The 19,152-nt window shown below is 42.6% G+C and overlaps 1 protein-coding gene across 1 annotated transcript in view; it reads right to left on the bottom strand.

The window, feature by feature from the left end:
- Positions 1 to 19,152, bottom strand: part of KCNU1 (potassium calcium-activated channel subfamily U member 1) — an 86,523-nt gene that overhangs the window by 24,095 nt on the left and 43,276 nt on the right. The window contains exons 16-17 of the mRNA XM_081172419.1: positions 8,864 to 8,963; positions 1,775 to 1,999 (exon numbers count right to left, since the gene is read on the bottom strand). Of these exons, the coding sequence (XP_081028545.1) occupies positions 1,775 to 1,999; positions 8,864 to 8,963 (325 nt within the window). The remainder of the gene's footprint in view (positions 1 to 1,774; positions 2,000 to 8,863; positions 8,964 to 19,152) is intronic.

The following is a 19,152-nucleotide window of genomic DNA, read 5'->3' as shown; positions in this document are numbered from 1 at the left end:
AGGTGATGCTTCAGAACAAGGGGCAGATTTCAGATTAAGGAGGCTCTATCAGGAGGCGATCAGAACCTGAACAGGAAAGCAAAAAGTAGAGAGCTTCTGCACAGAAACAGGGCATTAATAGTAAAAAGAATTTCATGAGATGTGCTCCACTGATACTCTCAAGAGGAAGTCAAATGATGTTTCTCTTGGAGCCAAATGCACTGGATTTGGAATGAAAACCCAAGTTCCAAAGGAGAACCCAGCAGCTGTTGTACAAGGTGGTTGGGAATAACATGTTCCAAGGTTTTCTTTCTTCAGAGGCAAATCTTCTCAGACATGATGAACAAGCATAGCCAGGCCAGTGTGTGATCAGTTTTGTAATACAGTGGTGCCTCGCAAGACGAAATTAATCTGTTCCGCGAGTCTCTTCGTCTTGCGGTTTTTTCATCTTGCGAAGCATGGCTATTAGCAGCTTAGCGGCTATTAGCGGCTTAGCAGCTTAGCGGCTATTAATGGCTTAGCGGCTTTAAGAAAAAGGAAACAAACTCGCAAGAACTCGCAAGACGTTTCGTCTTGCGAAGCAAGCCCATAGGGAAATTCGTCTTGGGGAACGACTCAAAAAACGGAAAACTCTTTCGTGGTCTTGCGCGTTTTTCGTCTTGCGAGGCATTTGTCTTGCGAGGTACCACTGTACTGACTTTTGTTCATCTCATCCAAAGGGGATCTTGGATAGGAAAGCTGTTCAGGTTGCAGCTGCTGGCTACATCTTTCCTATGCAAGATCTTCCTTCAAATTACACCAACAAGTGCTGTCAGTTAAATGAGAAAGTGACCATGCATTAGATTGGCTGAAATTGTTCATCACATCCAAAGAAAAGTAGCTGCCTAAATGGAATAATCCCATAAACCAGGAGTGGGGATCAAATTAGGCCTGACGGGTGTCCACACTCACTCATCTCACACTTGATGTGATATCAGGTGTGGAGCAGGTAGAGTTAAGTCTCCAAGGGAAAAATAATTTCTTGGCAAGTGGAGCTTACTGAAAGCACTGATTGGCTCACTGGTGCTGACAGCAAGCTCCTCTGAAGTCAGGTGCAGGCTAGATTCAACCCACTCCTGAAAATGAGTGTTTCCTTTTTGCAGACAGCTCTGATGATCTGCAGAGGAAATATACCTATTCGCAGGAATGTTCTGAATCCAAACTGTGCCTGCAAACTAACAAAGCTGGGCTCACTGTCAGAGCAAATCAGTGCTGACCGTGAGCCCTTTTTCCATTGTCATGTGACAGCATAATGATATAAAATGATTGGCAGATGACCAGACACACCCATTTGTCAAAAATAACTCACAGATGGTAGGCCAGTTTTCTTTCTGACCCTTGGGTTGAAAAGGCTTACCCACCCTTACAATAAAGTAGATGTTGGGAAACATTAAGGCAATAAATAGAGAAGGTTTGTTTCATCTATTCATGCTGACCATGATGGGAAAGCACTCTGTTTATGTATTGCTAACTTGTTTGTTTCTTCATTTTTGACAAGGCTTCCAAAGGCATAGCCTCCTTAAATTATGCCATGTGAACATGTTAACTCATTTTGATCAGTTGTGTTCAACTCAATCCCAAATGCCCACAAAGAGAAGATATTATATGATTAATAATGTCAGGGATGTTTATATTTTGATGATCCAGTATCATTAGAGTTGCTCTGAGGAAGTTTTGAGTTCCATGATTTTAACATAAATGCATTTTTAAGATGAGAATATTGGGGAGGGGTACGATATGTAAAGAATATGTATACCCTCAGTAAGAATAGTTTGGGGAAATTTTGGATGAATTCCCATTCTCTGTGGAGATAGTCAAGTGATCCAAGAAAGACAATATCCTTCAGCTCACTGAGTGTGAAGTTACTGGCTCGCAGAGGCATCACAAAGTTCCGCAGTCCAATCAGCGCAGAGGTAGCATCTCCAAAAACACAGACTACAATGTGATCACGCATATCATTGGATTGCCCCTTGTGTCGCTTCTAAACAGGACAAAACAGAACTATATGAAGAAATGAAACATTACTTTAGAAAAATAGTTAAAGGGAAAGGGGGCGATTCTCATGTTGGGAAAGGGATCTTTGACATAATGTCATATGTGCTGCTTTCAGATTTTGGTGGGCCCTTCAATATGATGCTTGCTCATTGCTGTCACAGCGACAACTACCCATTCATTGTGACTGCAATTAATCCAGAATGCGGCAGCTAGACTGGTGACTGGGAGTGGCCGCCGAGACCATATAACACCGGTCCTGAAAGATCTTCATTGGCTCCCAGTACGTTTCCGAGCACAATTCAAAGTGTTGGTGCTGACCTTTAAAGCCCTAAACACCCTCGGTCCTGTATACCTGAAGGAGTGTCTCCACCCCCATCATTCTGCCTGGACACTGAGATCCAGCGCCGAGGGCCTTCTGGTGGTTCCCTCACTGTGAGAAGTGAGGTTACAAGGAACCAGGCAGAGGGCCTTCTCCGTAGTGGCGTCTGCCCTGTGGAATGCCCCCCCCAGTAAATGTCAAGGCAATAAACAACTACTTTACTTTTAAAAGACAACTGAAGGCGGCCCTGTTTAATGAAGTTTTTAATGTCTGGTGCTGTATTGTTTTTAATATTTGGTTGGAAGCTGCCCAGAGTGGCTGGGGAAACCCATCCAGATGGGCAGGGTATAAATAATAAATAATTATCTATTATATTATTATATTATTTACCTTCTCCCCTTGGACTCAGTTCATACCATTATCGGGAGGGAGAGGAGCAAAGGGAGTGACTATCAAGAGTCTTTGGTTCCTTCTCCTTCCACCTAGTCCTAACAGTTTTCTTGGAGAGGGTAGGCGAAAGGATAGTGACAGCAAGGGAAAGCCAGAGAGGTCATGCCTGATGATACAGATACATGATTTTAGCCAGGTTCACCACAAAGACTGCTGGTTGAAACAAACTGAGAAGGGGGGATACCAATTTAATTTCCCTGTCCAGATCTGAAGTTCAGAATGTATCACACTACAGTGGTTCCCCGCAAGACGAATGCCTCGCAAGACGGAAAACTCGCTAGACGAAAGAGTTTTCCCTTTTGGAGGTGCTTCGCAAAACGAATCTCCTATGGGCTTGCTTCGCAAGACAAAAATGTCTTGCGAGTTCCTGCGGTTTTTTTCCCCTTCCCCCCTTTTTCTAAGCCGCTTATCCGCTTATCTGCTAAGCCGATAAGCCGCTAAAAGCCGCTAATAGCGCTAATAGTGCTAATCCGCTAATCCATCAATGGGCTTGCTTCGCAAGACGAAAAAACCGCTAGACGAAGAGACTCTCAGAACGGATTCTTTTCGTCTTGCAAGGCACCACTGTATCTCAAAATGTCTTTTTTCGCTTATGGAGGGGAACCCCCTTCCCCCTCCCAAGATCAGAATTACAAGTGTGATATTCTAGGATTTCAACTTCTGTAGTTTGGAAGGTGGATTTCAGTTTAAATTACACAGAAATTTTGGCACTTCTCTTCTTTAAAATACCAGTGATTCATAGGAAATCAAATTCATTCAGCTGATCAGCCACCCATAAGCAATTATCTGAGCAATGTACATTTAAAAAACCAGCAACAAAGAAACAAAAACCTATTCAAAATCAGTGTTATGATAAAACAAGTTAAGAAGCAGCAAATAAGGCAATTTTGAAATCAAAATAAATCACTTTAATGCAGAGATCAAGAAATTAAAACACTGCAGTACCAATTTGAACAGAAAGCTGAAATAATTAAAATATCACAGAGCTAAATAGCCATATGTTGCCTTTTTAAAAATAAATGTTAACATTTTAAAAGTCCTGCGGGCAGTGTGTGTGTCTTTCCCTGGTACTGAAAAGCCATTAAAGTAGGCAACAGTTAAGCCTCTCTGGGAAGGACATTTCACAACTGAGGAGCCACTGCTGGAAAGGCCCTTTCTGTTGTGGCCATTTTCTGTATCTTAGTGGCTGAGAAAGACATCATTTGATGATCTGAAGGCTTGGATAGGCAGTCTTTCAGATACAGGCAGAGCAATCCTATCAAAAGCTGACCAAATTTATGTCAGGTGAAATTAAACTGGAGTAATTTACACCTATTCCAGACATTTTTCAGGTGCTGGGCAACTGCCATGTGAACTGGCCTGAGTCTGGCACCCTTTTTGCCAGCATGGCATCTACCAGATTGCCAGGTCATGTGATTCAACTGAAAGAGGCTGTGAACAGGTGTCAGTCTTTCCTTGTCCCATCACACCCTTTCATACCACTTTTGGGGGACTTACATGAGCATATGTTCTGCCAGCTGAGCCCTGGCTAAACTGGGATGAGAGTTACACTGGCTCAACTGGGACAGTTGGATATCTGCCTATTCTAAATTCACTCATTGTGTTGGATCTTGGGTTTGTGTTGGACTGTTAGGTCCCATACCAAGAAGAACTTCAACGATGGGGGTGGACACTTTGTGTCTGGTGCAGAAATATATGTTGTGCCTAGCACTGGTCTAGCATACACACACACTTTCACAATTCCTCCCCTTTTTCAGTGATGGCTCCGACCGGGTGGAATGCTCTGGCCCATGAGACTAGGGCCCTGCAGGACTTGATCTCCTTCCGCAGGGCCTATAAAACAGAGCTATTCCACCTGGCCTTCAATTTGTATTAGCCTGATCCTCTATTCCCTTTTCCCCTTTCCTCTTCTATGAAGAAACCCTTTCTGGAACCCCGCATTTAAATTATTCCCTGATCTCCTTGCTGGCCCCAGTAGGACCAACTTGGCTAGTTAGCCCTGGTGATCATTTGATGTCTATGACTGGGTTGTTGTTTTTTTCTTTCCCCAAAATGACCCTGAATTTTTGAATTTTATTGATATTGATGATGCATTTTATGTTGTATTTTATGCTGTTTTATGCTGTTTTTAAGTCACATTTTAATCAATGTTTTATATTTGCTGTTAGCCGCCCTGAGCCCGGTTTTTAAACCGGGAAGGGGGGGGGTATAAATTATTATTATTATTATTATTATTATTATTATTATTATTATTATTATTGGAATTTTTCAATGAGAGATGTCTAGCAACATTTCTCAACAGCCCACTAAGCATGCCAATGAGAATAATGTTATGTCATGCAACTCAGCAGTATTCCTGGGGTAGATGCTCCAATAGGAAGGATGCTATGACATGAGACAGTGTCATTCCTATGGGGCATTCATTCCACGAACAACAACAAACTAATTAGGGAAGCCAAACTGCCACCTCTTATGGTAACAAGGCTTTTTTTGGGTGGGTGGGATGCATAGGTCTGATTCAACCTGTGGAATCAGTGCAACTGGAAATCAGCACAGGACGCCTTGTGGTTGGCAGCTGCCACTGGGCAAAACTCTTAGGTAAATGAGCATTCAGCCATGGCCATGTTCTCCACTGGTCATGAATGTATTCTGGAGGTTAAGGACTTCACTGACACTAAGATCAATGAGTTTCACACTTACCTGAGCACCACCAACATCCCAGTGGCAATGCCCTTTGAAAAACACAAGGTACCCTGAGGCCTGCTAGCATAATTAAGCAATTCATAGGCTAACCAACAAAAATTGGTGTCGCTTCTTTGAGAACTGCTGTACTTCTCGATTTCAATGCCATACTGCATCATACAACACAGCTCATTTCGGGCTGTTTCCATCAATTAATGGAATCTTTCCATGATTGGTACATAGTATATGCTAGGGACGTGCATCAGATCTGTGGAAATCTAGCTAGGGAGAGTCTTTCCTTTCTTTTAAAAAAACACCCCCCCCCAAAAAAAACCACACACACCCCAGCAACAGAGGTTCTTTTTTAAAAAGGTAAAATGCTCTGCTTTGACAAAAGGGAACTGGAACTCTTCCAAATTCTACTGCTACCTCTTGGAGGTCTGCAAGGCCTATATTGAAGGCCATAAGCAACACCAGAAGGGAAAGGTAAGTGCGAAGTAGCAAAGTTTTTATTAAAAAAACAACAAAATATGTTGTACATGCAAGGCTACACACCACTTGGCTATCTCTTGGTTATATTATGGTAGAAAGTGAATCACTTTTGCTTCTTGCACACACACACACAAACAACATGTTAGTCTGCAATTTGGCAGACTTCATTCACTCTGGAGGGGTTCCTGTCCCTGTAAATTTCATCCACTTTGGCCAAAAGGGTAAAAGGTTATAGCTTTTTTTATATTCTCTGTCATAGTGAATGGGGGAACATTCATTTTATATGGAGCAGCTCAGAACCCAAAATACAGATCTCAGTGGAGAGAGCACAGGGTGACTCAGAAACAGATTGGTTTTTTAAAAAATAAAAATGCACAGATACAGATACAAGCCAAATCATGGAGACTATACAAACCCCAAGTATATGTCCACATTCCCAATCAAGAGCTGCCGAACTATTACATTCATAAAACACTCTCTTCACAATGGATTTTTTCTTTTCTTCAGAGGGCAATAAAAGACTCATGTCATGGGAACTTTGCTGATGAGTGATTAGAATCATAGCCAAATTAAATGATCATCTTAACTAATTGGATTAGTCTAAATTGAATAATGAAACCTCAAGCTGTATTTAGTGGAACGTGCCTTAAATCCAATTATTAGTCTGTCAAGTGGTGCTAAATAATGGAAATGATCCATTCTATAGACCTTTTAATAGGAACTATTGAACAACAACCTAGCCAGACTAGGATATGAGATGGTGAGGGGAAAGGCAGTTGGCGTTGGGGGGGGGGGAAGAGAAGCACACATTGTAAGTGTGGTAGAAATCATTTGAACAGACATTTGCTGACCTGAACTAAAGATCCCTCTTCTTTTTTAATTTATTTTTTATTAAAAGATTTTCATGAATAACAAAGGTACATATAACGTCTCTGTTTTCAATTCATAGACTCCTTTCTACATGTCAGCTACATTTGGTGTGAGACATTGTTATCATAGGCATTGTGAGGTGGGGGGGGGGAGACGTGGGGAGAGAGGAGGGAGACAGAAGAGGGGCTAAGGATGCTTCTTAAAAATAAAATTTTAAAAAAATCCACTTTAGTTCATTTCCATATTGACTAGTTTTGTTTCTGAAATGAAACCAATGATTTAGGAATTCTCAAATGTTCTTCTTTCAATTTCAAATTTTGTACAGAGTACTGTGCATGGGTAGTTTGATGGTGCTTCCACTTCCTTCCTGATTCCCCCCCCCCCCTTTATTGGATGTCCTCTGGGTTATCAACAGGCATTTGTGCCTTGAGAAAACTGGTTGTACTCAAGATTACCTTTTGTGTTGTATTTCATTAATCTGGAGAAGACTGAAGTAATACCCAAAGCAGCACATAAAACAAATCTTCATATACCTCCCATCTCCTGTGGGCCTCCGCCCTCCCATGAATGTGTTAGGATCTGATGCTATCTTTGTAGACATTGCAACATGCTTGGGAAGATGTGCAACTCAGTAAAGATGTGCAACTTAGTTTACAACCATAATCCATTCAGGAGGTCTGGTTGTAAACCTAAGGCACGCTTTCGCCAATGAGGCCTCCCCCCCAAAATTGGTTGTAATATATTAAAAAATGGGTTGTAATCCAAAAAAAGGGACACGCACTTCCGGGTTTGACGTGGTTGTAATCCAAAACAGTTGTAATCCAAAGCGGTTGCAAACCAAGGTACCACTGTACTTGATGATATGACTGTGTGGTCTTTCCAATTTCCCTGAGTTTTTTTAAATGATAACTATTGTCATGCTCCTGGATTCTGACTGTCAGTTGGTTAAAAAAATCTCTTGTTTTTAAAATCATGGAGAAGAAATGAATAGGCAGGCACCTTTGCTATGTTGTTTCCGGTACCTGCTAAGCCAGGCATGTAATTTTAACATGGGATCTTATTTTTATTGTGCTTTTTTAAAAAAACACCTGACCATACTTACATTTTGCTAAATTTTAGGTCAGCTTATTGAAGGTTTGATTTTCTCAGTATGCTTTGATGAATATTTTATATTGTTTTATGTAAACCTCTTAGATGTTTTTGGTGATTACGCGGAATATAAATCCTGATAGTTAATAAATAAATAGATCCAGCCCAAGTGTGCTGAATGATTCCTGACAGCTAAGTGTAAGTGCCATTTTAATTTCCAACAATACCCAAGATGTAAAGTCATTTAGGAGCATTGTTGGAAATTTAAATGATGGCTCAATCTAGCTCAGTAGTTCTCAACCTTTGGGTCCCCAGATGTTGTTGGACTACAACTCCCATCATCCCTGAGCTCTGGCCTTGCTAGCTAGGGGTGATGGGAGTTGTAGTTCAACAACATCCGGGGACCCACAGGTTGAGAAAGGCTGATCTAGCTCCCCAGCTAGATATTGGAGAAGGGGCCTGGCTCAGTGGTAGAACACCTGCTTTGCATGCAAAAGGCTCAATCCTTTGCATTTCCAGATAGGGTTGGAAGAGAGCATTTTTTAAAAAAAAATGCTGCAGAGCCACTGCAAATCAGTGTAGACAATACTGAGCTACGTGGACCAATGATCTGATGTGGTAATAAGGTAGCTTCCCCTGTTCCTATGCACTCAGAGTATGGCTGAGGGTGCTACCAATGCTTATTGCTGCCTGCCCGCCAGAGTCCAACAAGTCCAACAATGGCGGGGCACTTTCCCCACGCAACCCCATCACACTTGGGGCTGGACACGGTGCCTTAGGAACTGCATTAATAACTCTTATTTGGCAGGCAAAGCTTTCCCCCAACATGAGGCTGCCTCCAGCTTCCCTTTATCAAATCTGTGCATGCCATGCAGGTGTTAGTGGCACAGGCAGCTGGCTAGAACCAAGTTAATAAGCTAACAGCCACCCTACATATAGTGCACCTACCAAGAGGGCCTTGTCAAAAGGAACAGCTTTACACCAATGGAACATTCCTGAAGAGTCTAGAGTGGTTTTTTCGTGTTCACCATCCAAGATTTCTGAAGGTCTGGATGAACAAAAAGGGACAAAATAACAGGTGATGTAATAATACTAGCAATAGCAACATCAGCAACATGGCACCATCTACTGTATGTGCATGACACTGTGCAAACAATGTGAAGGCTCCGTTCTTTCCACCCAAAGGGCTTACTATCTGGAAATGGGCAAAAGGGGAGAAAGAGGGAGGAGAAGGTAATGGAGGAAGGGCTCAGCAGGATCCTACTGGCACAATGGGGCTTTCCCCTTTCTCCCCTTGTGTTGCCCTGGGCGTGCCTCCCCCAAATCTGCTGGAGAACCCCAGAACAGCATCCAGAGAGAGGAAAGCAGGATAATTTCATCTAGAAATGCTTGCTACAAGAACAATCAGAAGAGCATGTTGTTGCATCCCTCCAACAATTATGGTTAAAGTGTTGACATGCTGTCTGACAGACACGGTGTTGCTTGTCTGTGGTCCCTGATTTATTTTTGAGCCTTCCACTCATCCAAGAAAGCAGCTGCAGGTTTCAAAATGACCAAAAACATGTACACATTATGTGCATATCGGTGTTTACTTTTGCAAGTAGACAGCAGGGTGCAAGGCAATGAGTCCAGCAAATCATATTGATGCCACTAAGGGTGATGCTGTAGGAAAGAAATGTGATCTGGCTAACATCACATTGACCTCATCCATAAGGACTTCTCCAGAAAAGCAGCTTCCTTGATAAATGGGATAATCACAACTCAGAGCTGTTCTAGGGAAATAACATGTTGGATTGTATCTTGTATTTTCCTCCATCTTACTCGCTTCCTCGGAAAACAGATGTAGTGGCTGAACTGGTAAAAAAGGTAAAAGGGTAAAGGACCCCTGGACGGATTAAGTCCAGTCAAAGGTGACTATGGGGTGCAGCGCTCATATCGCTTTCAGGCTGAGGGAGCCGGTGTTTGTCCACAGACAGCTTTCCAGGTCATGTGGGCAGCAGGACTAAAACTGCTTCTGGCAGAACGGGACACCTGACGAGTGCCAGAAAGCATGGAAACATTCCCACCACAGTGGTACCTATTTAAAAACTTGCACTGGTGTGCTTTCAAACTGCTAGGTTGGCAGAAGCTGGGACAAAGCAATGGGAGCTCACCCCATCATGCAAATTCGAACCGCTGACCCAAAGATCAGCAAGCCCAAGAGGCTCAGTGGTTTAGACCACAGAGCAACCCATATCCTGACTGAAGTGGTATTCAGACTTGAAATGTTGCATCATACCTTGAACATAGGTATCAGATCCCATTCCAGTATCTCAGTGTTTGACCAAGCATCACAAACCAGCATAAGTACAGACTGGTCCATCTATCTTAGTAGCAGCAGCTCTCCAGGGCCTGAGTCCCCCCCCCCCCAAGTTCTGCTATATGAGAACCTTCAGAAATAAACCAATGGGATGCCAACCACTTGGGTGAAACAAAAGGCTTCTCTTTGCTTAGTCAATGAAGTGGCAAACAGGGTGTTGTGCAAAACAAGGGAAATTTTCCTATGCTTCAAATGTCATGCAGGAGAGGGACTGAACATGTGGCAAGAACCACTTGGGTGGAATGGCTGAAGCAAATATGAGGCAGAAGTAGGAGAAATAATGCCCCTCCAGTAATATTTAGTAATGGACCACTGCCCAGTGGTAAAGCATGAGCTTTGTTTCCAAAAGTGCACTGTTTCAATCCCCATCACCTCCAGTTTAAAAGGATCAGGTAGCAGTAGGGATACAGGAGGCATTTAGTTCAGTTCACACTGCAAGGCAAACCTATCTACTTTGCACTTTCTGATGAAATATGGGAACCAAAATGTAGCTTATCTGTTGAAATTTGCAGCTCTCCATATTTCATGATGGAATTTTCTAATCAATTAATGTGTACTGAAATACAGTTGTACCTTGGATCCCTAACACCTTGTGAGTTGAACATTTTGGCTCCTGAACACCGCAAACCCGGAAGTGAGTGTTCTGGTTTGCGAACGTTCTTTGGAACCCAAATGTCCAACGCGGCTTCCAATTGGCTGCAGGAAACTCCACTGTACATATATTTGGAAATCTGAAGCTGCACTTTGGTTTCCGGACGTTTTGGAAGTCGAACGGATTTCCAGAACAGATTCTGTTCAACTTCCGAGATACCACTGTACATATATTATGGGAAAGTGAGCATCAAAATAAATATATCTGTGAAAATAAGTTGCAAAAAATGCATTATGATGGAGGAAACAGAGCGCAAAAATTGTGTATTGGACAAAACTGCATACCAAAATTTGCACATTATGCGGAATGCACTCTGAAATGTTGATGAATTTTCATGAGGGCTCTTTAAAAAAAATAAATGGGTTGCAAACTGATGTGGATATGTCAATAACAAAATTTACAATGGGAAATACAAGAAACTGGAAGAAACTGTAATTGACGGATTTGTCCATCCTTTGGTAGCAGGTTCCTTGAAACCCCTCTGCCAAAGAACTTGAGAACTGCTTTCAGTCCAAGAAGAAAGTGCTGGGCTAGATGGACAAATATCATGACCTATGTTCCTAAGAGCTATAATTCAAGCATTCAAAAGAATAAACAAAGGGCTTAAACCTGGAAGAAGAAGTGGGCCCATGCATGCCAGCCATGCCCCAAATATTCCCGAGCGTGTCCGCTGCACCTTTCCCAGAAGGTCTGATGGGAGTGTGTAAACACATTTGGCTAAACACACTTACAAGTTTCCTTGTGGTCAAGAACCCTGGTTTCCTGACCACAGGAAGGAGTGTAAGCACTTACAAGACCCATTCAGACCTTTCTACTCAAAGTACAAATATTGGAGGGGGGGGGGTTAAACCAGTACGCTCAGCACATGTGACCCTCTCCCCAGTTTCAGTCCAAATGTGTTTATTTGAAAGCCTGAATGGGTTTATGGTTGCAACCCTATCCATGTTTAGCTGAAAGTAAACATTTCAGGTAATCATTTCATTTATCATTGTGAAGCTCAGTTCCAAATAAATATGCATAGGGCTGAGGCTGCGTGTTTCATTTCTAGAAGAGGGCATGCAGATACACAGAGTGCCTTGTTGCCTTAAATGATTTCCAGGGTTTACAAATGCCCTTTCATCGCGAAACCAGCTCAGAGTTATACAAGCTGAGCCCTTAACGGCACCAGAAATTAATGACAGCTCTTTGCCAAATACCCTTCCAGCCATTAATGAATAGCTGGTGCTAGAATGTGTGTCTGGGTTCAAGTTTACAAAGCAAAAAGCAAAACACAGTAGAGGGGCATGTTCTTTGTCATTTCAAATAAGCTTCTTTAAAGGGAAACACATACAAAGCTGCCTTATGTTGAGTCAGACCATTGTTTACACTGATGGGCAGCAGGTTTCCAGGGCTTGAGGCAAGGGACATCCTAGACCTACCTGGCGGTGTGGAGGATTGAAACTGGGAATTTCTACATGCAAAGCAGGTGACATACAACTGAATGATGGCCCTTGTCCATAGCTCAGTCGTAGATTGTATCGTACCCATAGCTGACAGGATGCTCAGATGGCCACTCCAAATTTCCCAACCCATTTTCAGCTTGAGAAACTCGAGGGCTGCTGCCAACCAGAACAGGAAATGCGAGGCTAGGTGAACAGTCTGCATGTAGAGCAGAGACTCTACAACTGAGCTACAGCCCTTCCCCAAATATCAGATACTAGTGGATAATATGGGAGAATATGTTAGCAGTGTATCTCAGTTCTTCCATGCCAAGAATAGACATTTCTGTCCATTAGTCATATGGCACCTCCCCAGCATTTGAAACCTCCTCCCTCCTGCCTGGATGATGGATCGGTCAGGTGGTGATTAAATTGTGTTTTGGCAAGAGGGAAGATATCTTGTTGCAAGCTCTTTTAACTCAGCCCAGCTCAGCAAATCAATCAGTGCACACTTTTCCATCATCATAAAACCATGATCTATGTACACAAGCTGTCACAGATGATATCTCCCTTCACTCAGAATGTTATAGGAAGCATCTATGCCCCGAAGGAAACACCTGTCAGAGCCCTGGGTAGGGAAATAAAAAGGCAAGACTGCTTGAAACACACTTCATCAAAAAGGCACCCTTCTCCAGATATCATTGCAGGGGGCGGGGAGGGGGCGAATGCTCATCTATCTCTCTGTGTCTTAACTAATGTTCCCTTCTGCCATATTCTCAGCAAATGATGTGAGATTTTCAGGAATCTACTTTTCTTGGGAGAGCAGTGAATCATTCTGGTGATTCCCCAGTATCTGCACTGAGGATCTCCAGGAAAACGAAGCTGGAAGAAGGTAGGCTTAGCAGAAGTACACACACAGATACAGGGCACAAGGGGATAACTGATGGCCTGGCCTTCCAAGGAAATTTCACAAGCCTGGATCTGGTTTTGTTAAAGCCTAAGATTGTCTTTGAAATCTAGCTCTTAAAATAGGAAGCTAGGAAACTGCCTTCTACCAAGCAGTGCCAGCTCTAGGTCCTTGGGCAAGGCGTGACCATTCACTTCCTTCCTTTCTTGGGACAAAATCCACACAGTTGCCCACAAAGTTATGGCAAAGCTAGTGCAGGAGACTGCTCCATTTCCCTGACTCTTGACCAGGGATTGGCAAATCTGTTGATTTCAGTTTCTCTTATTTTCTCATTATTCTGCTCCTAAAATCAGTTTTTTTCAGTTTCCCATCAGTTTGTGATTCCCACCCCCTAAAAAAAACAACCCATCAGAATTTTAACATGCATTTCTCTTCAAACTGACAGTTTTTCCAGACATTTTCACTAATTTACTCTCTTTCTGCTTGTTATTTTCAGGAATGGATCCATTTTTAGGCACCTCCTCTGGATTTTTATTTACATTAGTTACTTGGAGAACCACATTGCAAAATTCAGAGAAGTGCGAATTTCAAAAGATGGTTATGTTTCAGTTCACATACTGTTTCACTGTGTGAAACATTAGCTTTACATTAAAATTTATGTATACTGAATTTATTCCTCATCCCTGCTCCTAACACTGCTCAGAAGGAGCAAGTGAAAAGGCAGAAACTTCAAGGAGCAGCAGCACCGGCAAGCTCAGCTGACCCTTATCTGGACAGGAATAGCCAAATTTTCATTGTGTAAGTTCTGATAAACTCTAGGTTATACTACTGTCTTATATGTGGGGCTGCCTCTGAAGACAGTTCAGAAACTTCAGCTGGTGCAGAATTCAGCAGCCTGCTTGCTCACCAGGGCAAGATGATTTGAGCATATAATGCCAATGGTGTCCCAACTTCACAGGCGGCCAAATAGTTTCTGAGCCAAATTCAAAGTGCTGGGTTTGATCAGCTCAGGACAGGACCACAATACCTCAAGGACATCAAGCAAAAACTTTCAGGCCTTTGACCTTTAACAATCCTTTCCTTTTAGAAGCGGATGAGATGTTTTTAATGTATTTCTTTTTCCTCTTGGTTTGAATGTATCTTTGTGGGGATTCTTGTATGTTTCTTTGGTTGTTACTTGCTTTGGATTGCTTTGGGAAAGATAAAGTGACTGGCAAATTGAATAAATAGTGATGAGGTGGGATTGAGAGCCCATATATGTTCGACAGAACTGGGATACCCATGTTCAGACTCCTGTTTTGTTGTGAAGTTTATTGACTGATGGTGGAACAGTTAGTCTTCCTCAGCCTAACCTGCCCTACAGTATCCTTGTATAGATAGAATAAGAAGAGATGGTAATATTCGACCCTGACCTCCTGTAAGCAAAAGTATATGATAAATAACAGGGCATCAGAGAGCCACCAGATGCAAACAAGGAGTGGGCCTCTGAACCATTCATAGTTGCAGAAGAGAGGGTTTTGTGATGGTTTTTCACCCTACCACTCCTCACCAAAGTTCACCATCCTCTGTACAACATGCAGTAATGTTTAAAGATCTTTTTCAGAAGAGCATATAGGGGAAGTGAATGTGTAGAAATACTCTTCACCTAAGGCTAAAGAAGTTTCCCTTGTCACTTCAGTGCTAGTGGTTTTTTTGTTTTGGTTTTTTTGAATACATTGCCTTTTCTGCCACCTCTCACCATTGCCACAAATTAATGCCACTTGATTTAGAACAACTCTGCAAAGTGTTTTGCTACCCACTGTGCGAAACTTAATAAATTAGCACATATATAAAGGCGCTGTTTGTAATTGAAAAAGGATAATTATTTAGAGCATTCCAACCCCTAATCAGCAAAAAGCCTCTGTGGACAGGTAAAATCAATCACAAAACCAGCTGCAATAATCTACTAGTGATTATAACCACCAAATCAACACTGCCTCTTTGTAGCAAGACTGAATCCTAGTGAAGACCATATGCTTCTATCTGCCTTGGGTGAGCTACAGCAACAGCCCCTTAAGCTTATCATGACTTCCTTTCTCTTTCACACTAAAGACAACCAAGACATTCCCTCTTACAGTGTTCGTGATGAGATGGGAGTTCAAAGGAAGGGATTGATATCAGTAGTCTTGGGGCTATTCTCTACCATTTATTGGTGAGTTGCCTACCTTCCTTCCTTCCAGATGTTGCAGAATTTCAACCCCTTCAGCCCCAACAACTGGAGGCAGGAGCAGCTCACCAGTGCCATGGAGCCACAACAAAGCTCTCTTGCCAGCAGTGTCGCTACCACATATTGGGAGAGGTAAGACAAAACAAGTTTGGGGCTGCAAGGGTGCACTTACAGAACCAATCTAGCGCTCCTACCAGAATCACTACAGGGCTCCAACCTCCCTTACCTTGTGTCTCTCCCTCCTGTTATGTGGCAGCGATGCCACAGATGGGAAGCTCTTCCTGCCCCTCTGACCCACCAGGGAAGCCACTCCTATCTGGATGGCTATAGGTTTCCCATCCCTGATTTGCAAAAACTAGGTGCAGGTTGTGTATTATTTTCGTAGGGGCAAAGACTGTGACACTGTGATGTAGCACAGAAACTAGGCAAGCTAATTGGGATTAATACTGAAAAGAAGGAAAAGAAAGAGAGAGAGAGGGTGGAGTTGGTAGAAAATTACTGTTGCTCTAATAGGAGATGAGAAGGGTGCAAGGGATGTGGCAGGCTGTGCAATAAACACTATGGGCCTGAATCCATCCTGGCTGTGAGTCTTGCAAGACCTGCTCCCTGCCTTGCTGCTCTTTTTTCACCCGGCCTTGACTGACTCCAGCTACAAAAGCTGAGGCTGCTGAAAAGACTCTTGGGCCAAAGCATTGTTTAGGGGTGTTTCTTGTGTGGGGAAGAGTGTTGCTGTTTTTGACATTATTTCTGTAATTATATTAGATCCTATAATATATGTGGAAATTGTTTGATTTGGTTGTGTACTTTCTATGTTTTATTTATTGTTGATGAATACTACTGTTATGAGCGTAATTGTGTATTTTATTCATGCTGTAAGCTGTTTTGAGCATGATTTTAACTATGGGAAGGTGGAATACAAATAAAATTATGTATGTATTATGTATGTAATTGGAATACAAATGATAGCCAGGGACAATGTGGGTGGGTGGGGAGTCTGGGCACAAGAAGAAAAGGCAGACAATGAAGAGGGAAGCAGCAATGTTGCAGTGTGGATATTTATAGTGCTGCCATACATCTGGAATTTCCTGGACATATCTGGAATACAGCAGTTGGAAACAGTGTCCGGGCAAAAAAATCACTGAAATGTCCGGATTTTCACTTTTTAAAATATGGCAACACTAATAGGGCTACCGTAGATCCAGATTTTCCCAGACATTACCAGTATTTCAATGGCGGAATTGAGGTCCAAGAGGAATTATCGAAAGGCGGCGCTTTGTCCTGGATTTTAGGGAAGTCAAATTGTGGGGTTTTTGGCGGTTTGTAAAGAAAAGCTCAACAACTTTGGCGGCTTCCTTAAAAAAGCTTGATGACTTCTGGGGTTGTCTTGGTTTTTGCTTTTTGAAATATGGCAACTCTAAACCCTAGATATTTACCTATTTCAGAAAGGAGAGAGGGTGACATCAAGTCATCTCTACTGACAGCATGTCATTTATGAGACATTTCTGACAGCTTCTCTATGTATTTGCACGGCTAGTTAGTAGGTTAATTTAATTAAAATTTTGCTTGTCAACAGGGTGTGGATAGTGCTCATTACAGGGGTTGGGGGGTTGGGTGGGGGCAGCTTGGAGAAGCTGTTCTCAGTGGGAGCTCCCCCTCCCCCTGTCCTCTCCCTCCTCAGTTTGTTGCAGTTCCCTATTCACTGGCCTCTTCCTCTGGGCCCAGATGGCTCCAATTCAGAGAGAGGGGGAGAGAGAGATCCATGTCCACACTTTGCTTCCCAGGCATTGGACAAACAGACGTGTGGTTGAGCCCAGAGATTGAGAGATAAATAGAGAGGGTGGGGGGAACAAGGGGAACTCATTTATCTTACTGATTTTGCCCCTGGAGAGGTCAAATGACAAAGGAGGGAGGAATGGGGCTCCCGGCACTTGTGGTAGAGCCCCTATTGAAAGGTGCCCAGCTATGTCAGTCACATATGTGAGCACCTGAATGCGACAGCAGCCTTTTACCTTTTACCACTTTTCATTGAACTATTAATGTAATAAGGAGGCTAAAGCCCCTTTGTACATGTGGGAGGATAAGACTCTGTGCTTTAAAGGAGGAATAAAATTGAGAGTTGTGCAATTGTCCAGACTAAACTGCTAATCTTGAACTAAAGGGTTCAAGATTTGGTCCTACCTAAAGGCTTTATGTTTTGTTCTCCCAATCTAAATCGAGAATGCAGCCAGCTGCAATCCTTGGAGCCTGGATCTCCTTATTAATCCCCTTCATACCTGTTTAACTCGAGTTCCCAGTCCAGCAATTAAATAAGGATCATTATGATGTGATTTATGGTATATGTGTAAATGTTAGAAATTAGTGTGGGTAATTAAAATATAAAGTGTGCACTGCCAGGAGGTTGAGCCATTCTCCATGTCCTTAGCACAGAATAAGGAGCTGGCCAGATTATAAATAGACAAGTTTGCACAAGTTCACAGGGCAAAACCAATTAGCCAACTCATCTTTATGCACTTGGAGTAGGCAGGGTGGGTTCATATAACCAGTTTATCCACAGCACGTGATTACTTGTTGGAGAGATCCTACCTAGATATTTAGCTGTTGAGATCCCCTATATTGCTATATATGGGCTTTGAAGTTACATGTGAGGCTCTTGCATGCCCTACATCACATCACATTCCTTTTTCCACCCCATTGCTTTGTTTTCTAAGCTTCTCATTGTATGCTAAGGCAGGACATAGAAATACAAGGTGTTCCCATGTACATATATAACCCTACAGGCTGAAAGTCATGGAAATCCATACAATTGTCGGAATCAACATGCAATGGATTCTGTGGTCTTAATTTGGGGGGACGGGGCAGGGGTGTTAAACCACGTTTGCCAAATCCATGGTATAATCCAGAGGCCATCAGTGCAACTTGCAACATAATTTGACCAGGCTTTGGGTTGTATCAAATGCTAGTCTTACCCAGGGTACACCCAGTGAAGTTAAGGGACACGACTATTTAAGGTCCATAAATTCCAGTGTGTCTGCTCTAAGCAGAACTTAGTTGGACACAACCATCCTTTGAAACCAGCACTTCTCTGAATTTTGCAGTGCCGTACGCTAGCCATATAATGTGTACAAAAATGCATTTACCAGGGTGAAGTGTGCAGGTATCATCCAGGATAACATTAAAAAGGCATTATAAATGCATTAAACATTAAAATGCATTATAAGATTGCTTTGTAAAAATGTGTTTATTAGGCAAAAGTGCACATAAAACCATGTGCCTATTAGGAGAAATGTTGATAAACATGGGGACTTAAAAAAATAAATCCAAACTGATGTTGAAATGTGGATGACTGAATTTAAGATTGGGGGGGGGGGGACACACAAGAACCCGAGAGAAACCAAAATTGACAGATTTTGCCCATTCCTAGTGGCTGCAGAGAGACATATAAATGGCAGAAGAAGCAGAGGGTAAGAGGAAGGAGTCCTGCGGCTCTGTCTGACTGAAGCAAAGCAAGGCAAGGCAAACAACAGCAATGGAAAAAGGCTAAGCAAAAAAGCACAGCTAACCGAGCCAAGGCTGAGTCTACTGTATGGCTGAAGGAGCCTGAGGCTTGTACTACCTACCCCTCTCCTTACACAAAACAAATTATGGAAGAAGGGGCACCATTAGCCCCCTTCCTACATGCATCAGAGAAAAGAGCC

Source organism: Podarcis bocagei (assembly GCF_964188305.1).
Source record: "Podarcis bocagei genome assembly, chromosome: 15".
Classification (NCBI taxonomy): Eukaryota; Metazoa; Chordata; class Lepidosauria; order Squamata; family Lacertidae; genus Podarcis; species Podarcis bocagei.
The sequence above is the reverse complement of the archived record's forward strand: the minus strand, read 5'-3'. Positions and strand labels throughout refer to the sequence as shown.